The 19,254-nt window shown below is 35.5% G+C and overlaps 1 protein-coding gene across 3 annotated transcripts in view; it reads left to right on the plus strand.

Moving 5' to 3' along the window:
• The window catches only part of LRMDA (leucine rich melanocyte differentiation associated), a 648,386-nt gene that overhangs the window by 347,699 nt on the left and 281,433 nt on the right, over positions 1-19,254 (plus strand). For all 3 annotated transcript variants that reach the window (XM_050337663.1, XM_050337652.1, XM_050337673.1), the window contains exons 3-4: positions 3,841-3,972; positions 14,325-14,459. In XM_050337663.1, coding sequence (XP_050193620.1) covers positions 3,841-3,972; positions 14,325-14,459 — 267 coding nt within the window. The remainder of the gene's footprint in view (positions 1-3,840; positions 3,973-14,324; positions 14,460-19,254) is intronic.

Here is a 19,254-nt window from a genome sequence, read left to right on the forward strand (position 1 = left end):
GACCTTTATATTTTAAAGGATTATTTACTGTCTGCTTACAGAACATCTTAAGTCGTTTTGCAGAGGGAGTCAGTTTCCTGTTTAACGCAGTGTTTTTGTAAGCTAATGAGGGCAAAGCGTGAGCCATAGGCAATGATGCTGTGATATTAGCTGTGACAGGGAGCTTGATCATAATTATCTTAACGAGGATAGGGTTAATTACAGTGGAAACTTAAAGTTTTTTCTGTTTGAATGAGGCGGCACTGAATACGTTGTGATGTTTTGTCGGTTTGATGTGACTTTGAAAATTGCAATGGAAATCTCTTGGCAGCACTTGCTCTCCTCTGGGAGCAAAGTGTGAGCCCTGCAATGAGGTAACTGAGACGGTACCTGTGGGTGAGATAATGGGCAGCTTTCATGACGTTAGAGCTGGGACAAATAACCCTGCAATCCACCTTAGTGACGTTTATTGGCCTTTTTAAAGTAGGGGAAACAACTACTTGTCACTGGCCCTTCAGTACTGGTTGTATTGTTGTGGTAAGATTGTGCATTTCTTTTAATATACTAATATGGAGAGACATTGTTTTTTATGTTGTGAACTATGAGAAAAAAGCTCAGCTGTTTTCAGCTTATTTTAGGCTGTTTCTCTTTCTTGGGGGATATTCCTCTTTTAATACTCCTCTCTTAGGTTGTTTGTGTCCTTCTTCCTATGCTGTGTATATACACATTCCTCTCCTGTTTTTAATGGGCTCATAAGGAAATACTTGGAGTACATTAATATTACTCTCATTATCATTAAAAATAAAAATGACAGTATTTTGTGCTGATTTCTGTCTCAGCTTCTCAAAAATGTTTTCTATATATGAATTCCCCATTGCAATCCTTTCTTATCCCCCACCTGCAGATGGGAAATTGAGGCTCATAGAAGTTATGGGACTTGCTGAAGTTTGTATGATAAATCTATTGTGTGGATTGTACTTAAAACTTTTACATTCTGGAGTACAACTGCTGGGCAGTATTTTATTATATATTATGATGGTAGATGATGCCTAGAATTTAGTAACTAGTATCACTGAATGATAGCAAACACTTTTATTTCCTTTTTTGTTTCTTTGCTGTATCTTTTTTCTTTTTCTTTTTTTTTTTTTTTTGGTGCTATTTTTTCTTCTAGATAAGATGAAACAGAAAGAATTTAATGAATAGCGAAATAACACATATCTGTAAATACATATTAAGGGCTACACCCTCCCTCTGTACTGTGACAACCCCTCCCATCTGCCTGGACTCTGAATTTAGGTGATTAAATCACCAAGTGCACACTGCTCTGATGACATGAAAACAGCAATTATAAGCAACCCCCTGTGTAACATGGCTCCTTTTTAACTGAGCAGCTAATAACATTACATGGCAAAAATTATCAAAACCAGACAGGTGTAAGGAGATTTGCGCACACTTTTCTCTGCCTATCTATGAAACTAGTACCCTTGTGTTCAGCCCAGGGTTGTGAAAGAAAGGCTGTTTCAATAGGCAACTCCCTCTAGTGTTTCAAGGCCTTTTGTCCCACTTCATGGCTTGTCATTTTGTTTTATGCCTCCCCTGCAGCAGTTTTGGAAGTGTGCTTTCTTCTCCTTGCCAGTTGCCAACCATTTGCTGATTCTCATGATAAGAGTATTATATTTGCATAACATAACTCAGGAACAATGTGTGTTTTGATGCTGACACTGACCAGAGCCCAAGCAGTGTTTTTTCACAAAGGACCTATTAACATCCCATAAGGCTCTGTGGTGCTGACAAGGAGGTGGCCTTCTCTGAACTCTTTTGGCAAGTCAAAGTCATACATTGAAGAGTGAGGTTTGGAAATAATCCACTATTTATATAATAAAGAGTATTTAAGGGGAATTTGCTAAACTAGGTTTGTCAAACTGAAATGAAAACTCATAACAGCTTGATAAACTCACTGCTACTTCCTCTGGGTTATTATGCCTTTTAAAGGTACTTGGGGAAAAGCATTGTCTGAGATGTTTGCTGATTTCTCCTCTGATCTGGAATTTGGCAAAACCAAGTCTGTTGCAACCTTTTGCTGAAATAGCTAGCTCAGTGCAGCATGCTAGCACAGCTCTTAATGGAGTAGAGTTTATGTAGGCTGAACTGAGTTTTTTTCCAAAATTGCTGGTTAAAGGCGAGTGCAAAAATGTGACTCTTACTGTGGTGATTGTTTCAGTATAATGTTTATAATAGAGACTTTTATTTTTTCAGCTTCAGAAATTGTAGTCTCAAGGCGTTGTAACAAAATAGATAGGGTATAGGCATGGCAAATTTTCTTCAGATCTGACTGCCCTGCATCAAAATATCATTAGTAATAGCTGCACCTCCCTTTCAAGTCAAGAGCCTGTGAGCACTTTGGAGTCCTTGGACTGAAATACACTGCTTCAGTGTTGTGCGAATGTTACTTGAATATTCATAGTTTAGTGTACAGTACCAAGTGTAAAGGTCACAGACTTGATTTCTTTCTGTTGCTTGAGCCCTCTAAATGTGATCTATAAGTGGTCAGTAAGTTGTATCTACAAAAGAGGAATCTGGTTGTTGTTGTACAGATGAACATTAAATTGTCTAATTTGAAACCTGTATACTTTCCAATAATTGTGTTATTCTCCAGAAGTAGGGTCTGTAGAACGTTCTAACAGGGACATTGACTGTATTTTTATCTTTGCCGAAAACTAGGAAGAGGGTGAGGAAACCCCCTCAGTATAAATGTCATTGGAAACTGAATAAATTGGATAGACTGCATCTCCCTTATTCATCACATTTTAAAAAACAGCCAGGAGATACAGTGATGATCTTCCCACTGGTAGGCATAGTAGATCAGCTGTCAACTCATGCAATCTCAGCATATCTTTAGGTGTCTGGTAGGTGAATGAGCTGTGAATGCATGTCTGTGCATATGCTTTGTATATCGTGTGTCTTAGTTGATTAATGTGTGGTTTTGTTTTTTTTTTTTTTACTGTTGGAATGTGCAAGCATTAAGAATCAGGCTTGGAATAGGTGTCTTAATAAGGTACTGAAATGTTCTTTTTTAGGTTTTTTTCCTTGTACTTTGCTATGGGAAGAATGAATACCACCAGAATGTTGTTTATTTACAAGTCATCATCTTCACTGCTGTGTTGTCAAATGCTCCTTTTTAAAACTGCTCTCTGCAGTCTGACCTGTGGCTTGACAGTGGGATAGTAAGTTCTGAGAAAAAAATGAATGCCTTTTCTCTCCAGAGTAATTCTACATTTTATTTTGTAGAGAACATTTTACTTTGTTTGCAGGGACTCAAAAAGCTAATTAAGTGGTTAATAAAAAGGGATAAAAAACCCCCCTCTTCTACATTTCCTATTATTGCACGTAAGGTAACTGCTAAGAAATGATTCTTGAAGTTGTATTTATTATTGTTAGCAGGGTATGATATTTCTTGGCAGAAATGATGGATGACAACTTAAATTTGTGTCCAGGGAATGAAGGTGAACTGTGACAGAGTTATTTATCTTGGGAATGGAGGTTAGGGTCAGGCGAGGCTGGGTGCCTGAAGGCACAAGACATTGACAAATTCATCCTGCAGGCCCCATATCTGAAGCCTTTTGTTTTGGATCCTGGCTACTCACTAAGTGACCCGCATCCTTCATCCTGCCAGCATGTGAAGGATGTGTTGCAGTGCCAGCACTCCCCTTGCCACTAATGCTTGTCATTCACTCTTCTGACAGGCCCAAACCAAAACTATTCCCACTCCTGAAAGGGAAGGTTAAAATATTTATTTCAGCTCATAATGGCCTCCCTGATTTAGGGGAGTATCATTTTTCCTGTTGCCTTTGTCGTTTGCAGGTCACTAGAAGGACTGAAAACATTCAGTTACTTGGAAGAGCTGATCCTGGACAACAATCTACTTGGAAATGATCTCCTGTTACCCAGGTTACCCCACCTCCATACCTTAACGCTCAACAAGAACCAAATATCCTTTCAAAGAAATACCTGCAAAATGTCAAATGAGTTTTATGTGTCAGCCAAATTAAAGTATGTGAAATATAGCTCATGTGCAGACAAAGCATTCTCTCGTTTGGCACCTGGAATACTTCATAGTAATTTATTATAGGTCATTCATAAATGAAATGCACCATTATATCTTCCTGTTGCTCCATTTTAGTGAGAGATCTAAGTTATGGCTCTGAAGAAATCTTTCTAACAGATAAAATAGAGAAAGAAAATAATGTCAGTGCTACCAGTGTGCAGCAGTTCCTGTGTTTGCTTGGGGTTCTGTTGCAGGCTGACCTCTAGTGGAATAGAGCATGCAGTGAAATGCTATTAGGTTTTTCTACTTTAAATAGCTCTTAAAACATTAAAGTAAAATAAAATTAATTAAAAAAACAACAAAAAAATTTATTACTTTTCCCTATTTTAATGAAACTGTAATACCCCACAACTTGATAGCTGCTGTGCAGCTGCAACTCTAAAAGCAAGTCACTCTATTCTTTGTGTGCCAGTTCTGTATAAATTCATATAAAATACTATCCAAATCAAGGTCTTAATACATTACAGTATTTTGATGTATGGTTCAGTCCAGTTGTAACCAATCAGTCACTTTGCCATATGCCTGAAGTTAGAACCTGTTTCTGTTTATTAAGAGTAAATATTTCAGCATTTGTCTAAGTACTCTGCTCAATCAGAGCCCCTAGTCTGTAGGCTTATAGATAGTAGTCTGTAAAAGCTAATTATCTGCAAGTTCTGTGGGCATAGACTTGATCATTACTTAATTTTCCCATACTTTGACCCTTCTGGAGATTTGAACATGTGTAATATAAGATTTTACAAAAGGGAAGGGTGATCAAATTGTGGCTGAAAGACCAACTGAGGCCTGCAGAGTCTTAGCGCACAGACTGTTAAAGCCCTCTTCTTGTAATTGCAGTGCGAGGACAAAGCTGCTCAACTGCAGGCTTTTATTACAGACAATGTAAACAGAGAGCAATTTACCTCCTACTAAAGCAAAATCCTCCTACTGAGGGGAATAAAAATAACTGCAGATTCTACGATTTCTGCACTTATTTTTGACTCTATAAATAAATAAAAATCAGCAGAGTAACTTTTTTTTCTTGGAGCCCTGGAAATTTACCAAGAGTGTTTCTTGAACAGTAACAATCATTACTGTACTAGGTATTTGGCAAGATTTATGGTTATTGCAGGATACTGTGGGTTGGATTTGAGTAACTGGTTTTATTGTTTTATTGTTTTATTGTTTGGTACCATAGTAAAATCTGAACTGATGAACAATAAGCAAGAACATTTTTTGTGATACATTGGGTGGTGGTATGTCTGATTAAGTATAGCTCCTACAAACCATGAAATATAAATTTGTCCATAAGACCAAAAAGCATGTGATTATATTTGTCCTTTGGGGGAATGTCAAGGAGAAATTTTGCACTTGCCAAAAGGAGGGAAGGGGTATTGAATAATAACTTCGTGAACAAAATCAGAGAGAAAAAAATTATCCTGTCAGAAGTAATCTTTAAAGAATTTCTGCTGGTCTCACAGACATACTAAAATAGTATTGTCAAGTGAGTAAGCTCTCAAAATCAATGATAACATGGTAAGAAGGATTTGATCTATCCTGGGATTTTTTTTTAATTCAATCTAAAAACTATGAAGTTCGAGCTTTGAGAGTATTAAGCTACCCAGGTTATAGAAATAACGTATGCATTTTGTAGTGTGCTACCAGTAATTTAATAGAGGAGTTGCAGGAGTACTTGTAAAACATCTAATGTATACAAACTGCCCAGAGAAGAAAAACTAACCACTGTCCATCATTAACATTTTGAGCCCTAGGGAGCAGTGATCTCTTGTAGGGAGGATACACTAGTCTTCAGAAGCACAGAGACCTTCTAGATTCTTCTCTTCAATGTGAATGCCATGTTTGAAAAAGATCTCATTTGAACTTGAATCACTTCTTTTAATGAATTATTTCTCTATTGAATTATTTGAAAAATGTTAAAAAAATGTACATTTAATAGAATAATGAAATACAATTCAGGAAAGATTGTTCAGTATATGACAGTAGCCCTACATAAAGGACAAAAGTGAGCAAAGAACACTGATCTGAAACAAAACATCAATGGGTGGAATATATTATTATGTATGTATAAGGAGAGTGAGAGAGAAATGAAAACAAGCAAAAATCCAAACTGACCCCTGTGAAAACTGGAATACCATGTAAAACTTAAAGCTCATTTGAGATCTTTCCTGGGTGTCTCTTAATATTATTGTACTCTTCTCGCCTTTTATGGCTTCATTTTGATCCATATCTTGTTTTGATAGTTCTGATAAGAACTTACTACTCCTTTGACATGGTTCACTTATTGTGTGGCATTGTATGTGTAAATAACATTTGGCCCCTCCTAACTGTCTGGATACACTGTACAAATGTGAAAGCCTATCTCTAAATCAGCTAAATATTTAGAGGAATCACTTGATATTGTTTTCTTCTGGTTGTACATTTTAGTTACAGTTAGGCCACTATCAATTTTTCTTCTAGAAGTGGAAGAATCAAATTAAAATATTACTATTTTTGAAAGTTTCTTAGTATTACTGCTCTTTTCTGTAATGTTTCTGTAATGTTTAAAATGCAGTCTATAAAACTGAAACAGGATAGTCATCCTGTTTACCATATAACCAAGGGATAGTCATCAACATTGTGCAGTATTGGATTACGTATCTAACGTACTTTTTTTTTCAATATGGTTATTTTTACAAAAGTCTGATTTACTTTGGGAAACATATCATCTTAGTTTCATTATCACACACAGTGGATGGTAGAAAGCAGTGCAGACTAAGATGGATGGGTGGTGGGGAAGTTGCTTTTGGAGAACATGTGAGTGCAGCTGCCTATGCTTGCAATGGGAAGCCTTATTTCTCCTTTTAAGTGTGTTTACTAGATACTAAGAACCAGTCAGGAAACATCTAAATAGATTTATTTCTGTGTGTGTTACAGCAGTGTGAGGTTTCATGGCTTTTCACTGCTGATCATGGCCGGTGTTACAGAGGAACAATATAGTATAGACATTTCAATTTTTACATTTCAATCTTTATAGTATTTGTTAAAACTACTCAAGTGGGTAGTTTCAAAACTTAATATAAATATACCTATGTGCTGAAAATTAGATGATGTTTGCTGCTTCACTCCAAAACAGACAAGTCTGACAATGAAACCAGATATATGATTCTCTGTTGCAAAAGCCCTATTACTTTACTTAGTCCAGTGAGCTGCTCATACATTTAACATGCATAGTTCTGAAGAATTGATACAAATAGATTGAGAATAAAGGTATTGAATGTAGACAGACACAGAAAGCAGAGAGAAGGGCCATTAGGAAGGTGAAGGATCTGGAGTGGAAGCCATATGAAGAGCAACTGAACAGTCACTTGGTCTGTTCAGCCTGCAGAGGAGACTGAGGGGACACCTCATTTCAGTCTACAGCTTCCTCATGAGGGGAAGAGAAGGGACAGACACTGACCTCTTCACTCTCATGACCAGTGACAGGACACAAGGAATGAAGCTGCATCGTGAAGCTGCCATGAAGCTGCATTAGGGGAGGTTTAGGTGATATATCAGTGAAAGGTTCTTCACCCAAAGGGTAGTTGGGCACTGGAACAGGCTTCCCAGGGAAGTGGTCACAGCACCAAGAAGCATTTAGACAATGCTCTCAGGCACATGGTATGATCCTTGGGGTGTCCTGTGCAGGACCAGGAGTTGGACTCAATGATCCTGATGGGTCCCTTCCAGCTCAGCATATTCTATAATTGAATCTAGATTTAGGTTTTGAATAGTTTAAAGGAAAACCAAAATATTTCATATCACAGACTGGGAAATCTAGAGCTGGGCAGAATGCCTATAATGGTATATACATTGCTTATGGCAAGAGGAGTTATCAGTATGATTCAGATCTAAGGATTACACGTTTCTGAGTCTTTGAAAACAGCACAGTGAGTACCTCAACTGAAGAATATACCAATAACTACTTCTGATATAATCTGTCTTCACACAGGTCTTGTCATGGTTTCTAACAATTACAGATTTGCTTAACCTCCAAAGTGTAGGTTGTAATTTATTCTGCCTCTGTGCTTGTTTCTACATTGTCCTCAAGTGCTTGAAGACACAGAAGTCCCAGTCTGAACAGAATCTCATTATGTTAAGTGCTGAGGACTTGATGTGTAGATTGAGTGAATATATTAAAGACATAAATTATCTCCTATTATGCATGGTTCCCCATCTCCACTAAACAGAGAACTGAGCTAAATTCAGTTCAGTTCAGTACAGTATTCTTCCTGCATGTACTTCTGAGTTCTCTATGCCACAATTACGAATTTAGTGAAATCTATGTGGCTTGTTAGAGAACTGCTGTACCTGATGAGCCAAAAATCTTTCTCCTGGAATAAAGTGTGCCTGAAGCAAAGATTAAGTAATGTGAATGCCTAATGCCAAACATCTATGGAAGAGGGAAGTAGTCCTCAGTCCAGATGAATTCTTTTTGATTCCTTGTACTGTTCTACAGCAATGCTTGGATGAGTTCAATTCCAGATATCAAAACTTTTTTAAAAATCCTGAGCTGCTGCTTGACTCTTGACTGTTATACCTTGGAAATCTTGAGCAACTTTGGGCAGAATAATGTTAAAAAGAAATCTAAACAAAAAGCAGTCTTTGAGAGAAAGAACATACGGTTTCATGACAGACCTCTGTGGAGAACTAGAAAGGTAATTTTATTATAGGAATAGAATTCTCACTTAAGAACACTGAAACCTGGTCTTCAAATCTGCAGCCTTGGAACCATCAGCATTCTGAAATATCTTTAAAATCACTGGCAACTCTAGCTACACAGAGAAAATTAATGCTGCTCCAGGAGGCAGAATGGGATCTTTTTCCCATGTATTTGGTATGCAGGAAGCTCTTCATGAGATATATGGACTTAGTTAATTATCATCCGTGCCACACCTTTTCTTTCTTGAGCAAAATGCTTTTAAAGTCAGTGAACAAGGCCTTATCTCAAGGTCCTAGCTCCCTACCAGAGAGGGTTCAAGCCAGAGTGTGGCATAAAAATGGCTGTGTGTGACATTCTATTGCACATAGGGAAGGGGAAGATGTATACTTGCATATTGCAAGCTATTTCTGTGGTTATCCAACCTTGAAGACCTAGCACATTCTAATGGAAAAGCGTTCAGGTGGCAAAGATCTTTTCACACTGCATTCAGAGGAGAATTGGTAACTTCTGCTTCAAGGCTGTTTGACTGTAGAATAGCTTGTGATTGCTACATTGTGTTTGTGATAAATTTAATTGTTGCAAATGTTTCAGCTGGGAATAAATATAGGTACCTTTCTCATTCATGACTCTGGTAGAAGTGTTATCCAGCTGTTTTAATGTTAAGTTGATTGCAGCACCTGCATGACAGATAATTAGTTGGCAGGAGATTTTTAAATGAGAGTTTGAGGTCTTTCCACGTGGTCTGGAATTCTGCATGATAATTCTGATATTCTCATGTACATATTTCAAAAATACTTTGAATGTAAAACTGATTGCTTTTTATTTTGTCTCTTTGCTTCCAAGAACTTTTAAAAGCTGTAATCAATGAAGTTCCTTAAAGTGAAAAGTTCTCCTGCAACTCCTCTGGGGAAGTGAAATGACTTTTTGAAAGGAATTGGTGGAGCAACTTGCAAAGCAGTGAGAGAAAGAACAAGAGTTGTTACTTTTCTGTATTTGGGTGTGTGACTAGTAAAACACTGCTAGCAGACAAAAAGTTTACAGAAAGAAATCCTAGATTTTCTTGCATACTTCAAACAATACCAAAAAAATAATTGCATAGTAAGATAGGAAACGTGTATGTTTGGATAGGATAAATTAATTTAGACACCGTTAGCAAGGGTGTTTCTGCATAGGTTTGACTTGTAGTTATTCCTGAGAACAACCATGAATGTGGTTATACCAAGAAGGCTGGTAAGGAAGAAGTAGTATGGAGTTTGGGGATGACCAGCATTAGTTCTTAGTACTTAAACCTTGTATTACTCTGCCCTGGAAATATGCTGGAGGGACTAGGGAAAGGACACAGCTAAAGAGGCTCTTGAGAATACAGAAATCAGGAATACTGGAGCTTGTGTGACATCATCCAGTAGTTTCTGTGTGAATCTACTCAAACTCTCAAAAATATAAAAGACACTGCTTAGCATCAAAATGACTGACCCTGCTTGCAAGGTTCTCCTAAAATTGACTAAATGAAGTGGTATTATACTATCCACCCAAGAGTTTACGACTTTGACCTTACTTAAATGTAATATTTTCTGGGAATTTACGTTTGAAGGGTTTGTAAGGGGATGTAGTCTTCGCTAGCACTAGAATTTTGACCCATGCTAAACAATTTTCTACAAAACAAACAAACAAACAAAACATATTATAAGCTTGCATTCACAGATAATTATTAGCCAGAGAAAGGAGATACCTAATTTGCTTTGGACTTTTGATTTTCTTTTGCTTTCTGGAGAACCTCAAAAATGGCAGTATTGGGTACCAGACAATGAATGAAAACAGACAGGTCAGAACATGCCTCTTTGTAGGGTATTTTTGGTTCCACAAAACTTTCAAAAAAAATTATATTGCTCTACAGTTAAATCAGACCCATCATAGTACTGTATTCTCCAAATATTTCAGTATTTATATATAATATAATACAATTAAGTTTCAGTATTGCTGGTGGCATTTGTTTTTTAGAACAGTGACAAGGTTGTGTATGATTGTGCATATGTATGCTTATTATATATATATATGTGTGTAACAGGGTGAAGAGGTTTTAGAAAACTAATCTATGAGAGATATGTAGTTCTTTTAAATGTTTCCCTAACTTAAAACTAGAAACAATGCAAGAAATCAGTAAAGTCTTTTGATAAGGATGAAATTTTAAATTATGTCGAGTATGTTTCTATTCATTGTTCATGAAGACCAGGTTAGATTTTTGGAGAGGTCTATTATTGTTTGATTGCCCCAAATTGATGTTGTAGCTTGTGAGCTGTATTGCTGAAGGGCTTAAAATGTTAATTATTACAGATTTTTATTTTAGTCAACATCTGTTAGAAAGAGAGGCATTAATGGATTGGTAATGATGACACTTGAATTAGGAGATGGGCTACCACACTAAAGCCCTTTAATTGTCATAATCGTGATACTTTAAACCATTTTCCAAACAGTGGAGTATTGGCATCACTGTTACATATTCATCTGGTGCTCAGTGGCACTGACTTTGGAAAGATCAGTCCAGGGCAATTTTCACAGAGGTTTAAATAAGTAAATACATTTTCACTAGCACTGTCCATGTATTTAATTGTGGTTTTTCTTTTTTGACGAGATTGGAGCTGAAATTGGTCTTAGAAATAGCACAGCAGGATTTTGCAGCTCTTTGGCTCTGATTGTACCAATATGGCCCTCCTTACACTTCAACAATAAACCATAAAAAAGCAAGCTGGCAATAAAATTTCAGTCTTGCTTTTGATTTTATCCCTCCATTTTTCCTAGCATTGTTTTAGAAAGACTTAACACTTTTGGTGGCATCATATAGCTCCAGTATTGTGATTTAAATAAGTATATGACATGCTAATTAACTAAACAGTACACTAGGAGTGCACTGTGATCTATGAATGATCTCTGAAAAATACTTAATCCTGAGAATTTGAACAGAATAACATTTACTTTTCCTAAATGCTTTATAAAGAATAACTGTGATGGTAGGTGAATGGGGCTTCTTGGAAAATCAATTTGTACCTTGAATTTTGTTTTGTTTTTAAGAGGAAAAAGAAGAAGTAGTTAAAGTCCTAAAGAATAAAAAAAATTTGTTTATGATATAACTGCTCTTTATAACTATTCATAAATATCTCTTGCCTAAGATACTTTTTAGGGGGTGTTTCTGCATCTAAAATCAGTGTTCAGGGTTTAGATATGAGGTATTAGAACCTAGACACTAACTTCCTAATTTGGGAATTTTAGATTTTTGAGATGCAGATTATCAGCTCCTGTTATTTACCTAAAACTCTTGCTGAATGTGATGTCTCTTCTTTTTACTTTCCTTAGGACTTTTAGGTACAGTCTTACACTTCTTGCATAATTACACTGACACTGCTCTTCATTACATTTCTAAATGCACTTTGATATTTTCCTTGAAGTCTGCATGTTCAGATGGGAGTTAGAATACGTATCATACTCCACATTTAGAAACTTTTGGGGAGAAAAGCTTCTATACAAGTAAAAGTTCTACTGAATGGACAAGCAAAAATCCTGCATGTTTAATCTGTAAAAGGAGATAATATTTTGAATAATTTGTTGGGGCGTTTTGCTACCTTTTTTTTTTTTTTCTTTTGATAGGAAATTACCATATACAATAAAACCCTTGCAATAGCTAACTTCCTGTGTGTTATGGAAATAGCTGTCTTTATTAATAAACTCTCCCAGGGAACCTTTTTGCAACTTAAGTAATACTGTGAGAAATTAAGTGTTTCTCCTGGCTGAGGGCGGGTGCCAGATTCAAGCAATTCTTTAACAGTCTTAGGAAACTTTTAAAAAGCTTTTCCCTTGAACATCTGTGGAAAAAACAGTTTGTGAGCTTCCTATCGCTGTCACATACTTCCTGAAAGAACCATGAAAAAGTTTATGTGCGAGCTTGAGGTCTAGGTATGACGTTTAGCACCAAACTTGGATCGATAATTCACCTAGCTAACAAAGATCTGTATCATATGGTGCTACAAAAAGATAATGTTTCTAAGGGTCTGGTAAATTACTTACTGGCATATAGCATTCTATAATGTGGCTTTGCCAAATTAAAAGTTAACATTTCTACCTTTTTAATGAATTCATAGAACTTATTACAAACTCTTATTTTTCTCAGGCATGCAAAATATTTGATTATGATTCCTTGGACCTTATGGGACAGAACATTAAGAGTGTAGATACACTGAGTTTAGTAGATGAGAATCAGTAGTTGTTGGCACGATCTTTATGTGTGTTTGAAAATAAAATAAAATTTCAGGCTTATGAAAGGAAGAACAACGAAGCTGCTTCCATTTTGTATTGCTTCTGTTGCCCTTAAGATATTGGGGTGAAGAAATAAAGTAAATTCCATCAGCCAAAAATAACAAAGATAACAGAAACACATAAATCAAGTATAAATAATAGCAACACAAGTGAACTGAGAATTTAAAACAATAGTTGTGACAATAGTTGTGGTCTCTAACAGGAGAGGATAAAAGCAGAACAATAAAATGTCCTTTATTGGTTTTGAACAATTATTACTCTTGTCTAATTCATTTGATTTTAATATTAGAAAATATTTACACATGCATACATGGCATATTTTTTGAGAATCAGACCTATATCTTTGTATGTAAATTGAAGTTAATAAGAATATATAGTTTGAGTCTTAGAGACTGTCAAACTAAGCTGTAACAAAATAATTTGTTTATTTGATTAATCAACAGTGTGCAAATGGTTGAATATTGTTGTTATGCTTAAACCTAAGATGTAATCTCTGGTATTGCATTGGTTAAAAATAGTTTAACCTTTGTTGGCTTGCTTGTTTCATTAAGGTTTACAGTAATAATTGTATCATCCTTATTTATGTTCCAAGGAATAGAGTTAAAAAGCCATGTGAACATCAAAATATAAGTTTATTGTAATGCAAAAAATTATGCTTTCCAAGTCTTTAAAACTTCATATACAAAATGTTTATAATACTGAAGTGTTTAAGTTACACTTAGTGAAGCATTAATTGACATATACTAATTGAGTAGTTGCTAATGTGTTCCTGAGACACTCAAACCATTTATATGCCTTGAGTGAATGTGGGTTGTTGTGGTTTGACTTTTTTCTTTTTCTTTTTTTTTTTTTTTAAACTCATTTTCCAGTGGACTGAATATATTAGTGATGAATGTGCTGTGAAACTAACTGTTTGTTTCCATGCTGGAAAAGTTTCATGGCTCCAGCAATTGCTAGCCATTTTACCACACAGCATCCATCATTTTGTCAAAGTTTTAATGTTTTGTAGTGAACCACCTAGGAAAGAAAGGAGGAGAAAAGAATGACAAAACAGCCCAATTCTTTCATTCCATGCCAAAAAACTGACTGAAGTTTATCCCTGTTTGCCCTTGGAACAATTAATGTGACATTTTCCTGAATGCCATACTAAATTTGATTGTCAGTTATTGAAATGTATGTTTAAATCAGCAGTGATGCAACTCTAAATGCTTTTTTCATTAATGTCATTGAATCCTTAACCCACAACCTTTGACACATAACAGAATTAGAAAGCCTTTTGGACCATTTGGCTGAAGTTGTGCCCTCACTACAGTATCTCAGTTTGCTTGGAAACATTGCTTGCCCAAATGAACTGGTCTGCAAAGAAAAGGATGAGGATGACTACCAGAGGTACAGGTTAGTGTTTTTGCTTGTAGATATAATAAACATGTCAGTTTTGTATTACTACTGGAAAAATATTGAACTAAAATCAGCCCAGGGTCTCAAACAATCATTTACTTTTTTCTGAAAGCATTGTTACATATTCTACCATGAAACACCTGGGAATTTGAGTAACCCTATTTCAGTGAGATCACTCTCAGGAACCCTATTTCGAGAAATATTTCAGTGCTGTATAGCACATAGTGGAGTTGAGCAGGTGTGCACAAGACATCCTGAATGTGGGTGCTCATGTGCCCCTACTCACGGCATTTCCTTCTTTAAGGCTGAGATAAGGCAAATTTTGCATACACTAAGGGTGACAGGCAATAAGAAGAAAAATCATTACACTGAGATAGCCAGTTACATGGTCTTCTACTCATATTTTATATGATGCTGAGTTGCTTCTAATGTAGTTATCAAGGCACTATTGACACAGAAGGACTCCTCTATTGTGCTGCCTTACTCAGATTAGTTAGATTCCAATTAAAAAACCCCAAACTATATCTATAATATAATTTTAATGAGCTAGATTACACAAAAGGTCATCTGAAATTTAGTATGGAAGCCTGATAAAATACAATAAATACAACTGATCCAACTGAAATGTTGCTAAAAATTACAATGGTTATTTTTAAAAAAATAGAAATACTTTTGACTGATAATGATTCTGACTATAGATCCAAAACTTATAGAACATCTGCTAAGTGACATAATTTTCATAGCTGTAACCTTTAGGCAAGGAGACACTGATTATGAAGAAAAAAAAGGTCATTCGAGATATTTTTCCTTGCTCACATCTGAAACATTATTTCAGTCTTCGTGTGCTGGCATTTTTCTCGTTGGTTGAAAATGGTGGTCAGAGGCAAGTCAGAACCAAGCAGTACTGGTCACTGTGCTGCCAGCCTTGCACAGCCTGAACTTACTTTTTATTAGCAAATCACCTGCAGTGTTCAGTTATATAAGAAAACTCTGATTTTATCTCCATGTACTCTAAACTCTTCTGTAGGACCTAATACAAAACAATACAGGCAGGTTTATTGGAAAGTGTCTTGAATTCAATGCTCTACGAAATGCTAAAGCTTGAAACATCAGCACAACTGTCCCAAGTGTGCGTATATGTTTTAATTTGTTTCAAATTTTTGAGAAGGATTTCTGTGTTGTCAGACTTTCACCTTTTGATGATTCCACTTTTGAATCCAAGTTTAGCTTTTTTTGGTTTTCACAAAGTAGAGTAGCCTAAATTTAATAAAATATCTTCCCATTGCTTTCACACTTAAGTGGAAGGTATGCCTACTATCCAGCTTATGAGAATATAATAGTGATGTCTCTATGTAAATTTATGTGACATGTGCACTAGAAAATGGCTTAAAAAATGAATGATATTTCTACAGTTTACTGTTTTTCACTTTAAGTATGTTTTCTGACAATATGTCTCCTATTAATCATTTAAGCAAAAGTAGTGCGTTAAAGGAGCCATTCAGAGGCAAGAACCCATGGTTCATTTAGTGCTCTCTGAAAAAATTCTTTATTGATTGACATCCTCTGTGGTTATGTGATGTAATATTTATAATATGTCACACAGCCATACATCAAAACAAGCATGTCTCTTGTTTCATTTCAATGCAAAAATGTTGATTTCAGGGAGGTCAAGGTAGTTTTATGTCACATCATGGCAAACCACCATGTCAAAGTGTGAAGTGATTCTATTTATGTGTCTGCTGGAAACTGCAACATTGCTTCCATTCTCTTTCCTCTTGATTTTTCAAAACCCTGGGTATTTTTTCCATATAAGCTAGGTTAATTGAAGTTCTTTTAATAAAGAAGAATAGGCTTCTAATTAGTTGAATGATTTATGGTTCTGCTACTGTAATGAAAGCTTCTTGATCCTTTTCCATTATTATTTGTTGCATTATATGAAATGTGTTTGCTAGACAACATTAGATTCATAACCCAAAAGCATGGGTCCAGCTATCTGTCTGTCTATACCTCTCTGCCCATCGTTAGGGGAATATATATTCACCTATGTGATGGAACTGATTAAAACTACTCTTGTAATTTTACTCTGAATGGCTAATTCAGAGTTTTGAATACACATTCGGAAGCATCTTGGACAACTTTTTCTTCCAGTTACAGCATTTTTTAATGGTTTGAAATAGCTTTTTTTTCATAGTTTTTTTTTTGTTTTCTTTTTTTTTGGTTTTTTTTTTTTTTTTTTTTGAGAAATTTGCCAGAAAGCATCAGAAGACTGGATTTCGGTGAACTTGAATTATGTAAACATTGTGTGTGCTCTACCATAACTTTAACTGGCTTTGTTTTGTTCTGAATGGGAACTTCTCTTTGTAAATTTTTGCAGTGACCATTGGAACCACAGCTTCATTTTTCATTGAACTTTAATTTTGTTCCTACTGAGTTCAATTAGAGTTCAGGCTACTTAATTCCTCAACCAGAAAGAGAAAGGTGCAAGAAATCAAAGCTTTGCTTAATCTCCACAATCCAACAAATGGAAAAGTTCTGTAAACCCCCCAAAATCTCAATCTTAAAGAAATGTGGAAAATAATTTTTTAAGAAACTTAAGGTCCAGTGATTCGTAGTGCTCTTAGCAACAGAGGTTAAACATAATATTGCATATATTAAAAATAATTAGGTTGTATCATAAATACTTACAAAATATAGAGAATATAGAGATATTTGTCAAGAAATTCCAATCTGATTCCTCAGTTAATCCCTTGGTATACCATTTCTATCATTTAATTACTAAAGCTCTTCCCTATTATTTCATTCACAGTACATTTTATACTAAAACAGTATTGTGGGGTTTTTTTCAGAGTAGGTTTTGAGTTTTTTAATAAGAATAATATTGCTTTTGAAAGGGAAATTTTTTAGGGAAAAAGAAAAGCTTTTTTTCCCAGCATCCCTGCTACTTCTCCTTACCTTTCAAGTTTGTAGGAGAACAAATTGATGAAAACATTTCTATGTTACTGGAATTTTTGCTTGGACAGGAAAAGAAAATGGAAAGTTCCCTTCTGTGGTATTTTTATAAGCAACCTTGTTTGGATAATTTTGAAAACTTCCTTTTTTTTTTCTTTTCATCACTGTAAAATGGCTTTAATTTCTGTCTATTAAAAAAATAATTCTGTAAGTTCTTACTTTTTATCTTATTTTTTTAAGCGTTCTGTATTTGGGTGTTAATATTTTTGTAAAAGCATATCTTGGTGGTGAGGGCAAGGGAAAGTAGAATAGCTAAAATGTAATGGTGATAGGAAAATTTTAAAAGCTTTTGGCTCAAATAGGAAGCAAGAATCACAGAAAAATAGCTTGCAAAACAGTGTGTCCTCTAAAATAACCTAGTCTACAATCTGTGCTTTGAAGATTGCGTGAAAACAAAGGTCATGACCCGGAGATCAAAGTAACAGAAGTCAACACAGTAATTGCTGGTTGCTTCTGTTGTACTCGCACTTGGACAGTCCTGTGGGTGTATTGTTTGCAGTAAAAACTTCAAACGTGGTGTTACTGAACTGTGAAAAATCATCTGGGTCAGAATGTATTACAAAGCATTTGTGAATGCTGCAGGTGACCTCACCTATTTTCATTAAAGCGATCTGATTGTGAAGAATTCATGCCATGTGTGAAGTTTTCAGTGCTTGGTCATTCTTCTTTGCTCCTTATTGACATTTCCTGGAATGATGCATTCATTAAATGCTGTTGACATGGAAACAAGGGCAAGTGGAAACAAATGCCTGAGTTTATTTTAAATTAGCTTAAAAGTACATGTACTAGATATGCTATCTTTGGCAGGGGGAGCAAATGATGATAACCTTATGAAGTCCTCTTAAGATATAACAGCTAGAAAGGAAGTGCATGCGTTTTGTACGGATTAACTTTTCAAGCTAAATCAACTGTTCCCATCCCACAGTTCTGATTGTGAGAAATGGTGTGTCTTAGCAAATTTAGTGTTTTTGCAGTTTTCTTTTGTTTTATTGTGGTTTTGTTTTATTGTTTATTTTAAAAATTGATACAGAACTTTTCTATTTTAAATAGACTTGTTATTGAATTTGGATGGTGACATAAATACATACTCAAGAAGCAATAGGAGACTAGAAGTCCTTGCTCAGTAATGAAAATAATGCTAATATACCTGATCAATACCAGTGAATTACTGTTGAGGCTCTCTTTTAGTAGGAGGGTTTGAAGTCTCTGGTACTTCTGTATATGCTTTTTATGTACTTAATTAGATGATTAGGATATTCCCTTACATCTGTATAATCTATGAATCCGTGTTGCTTCACTGTTTGTCTGAAGCCTTGTCGTTTCACTGGTACCTGGTAGAAAAAAATCTATATGTGATAGACATCAAATGACCACACAACTTGCATTTGAGACTAGCCACTGTGAGGGTTCATGAGCAAGCACAATGATGATGTTCTTGTTCAGCCAATAAATTGAAGTCCGTAGTACCCAATTTGTCCATACTAATGCACTAAGTTTAGACGTAACTCTAATTGTTTTTACACAAATAGAGAGATATTTTTCTGATTTGTAGAGTTGTTTGCTACACTGAAGAAAAGAAGAAAGTGGTCTAGATTTCTGAGGGACTTGCAAGTCCCTCAGAATTATATGATCATCACCAAACAGTACCAAGGCTGCACAGCATCTTAGGTGATCCTCTAACATACCTCATGCCAACATCATGCTCTCACTTCTGGAAGATGCTGGTTTAAGTTCATGACCCGTCTTCCTTATCTGTGTATTAAAGAAGTTTTTTCATTGCAGA

This window comes from Myiozetetes cayanensis, unplaced genomic scaffold (genome assembly GCF_022539395.1).
Source record: "Myiozetetes cayanensis isolate MyiCay16 unplaced genomic scaffold, myiCay2020 scf10, whole genome shotgun sequence".
Lineage (NCBI taxonomy): Eukaryota > Metazoa > Chordata > Aves > Passeriformes > Tyrannidae > Myiozetetes > Myiozetetes cayanensis.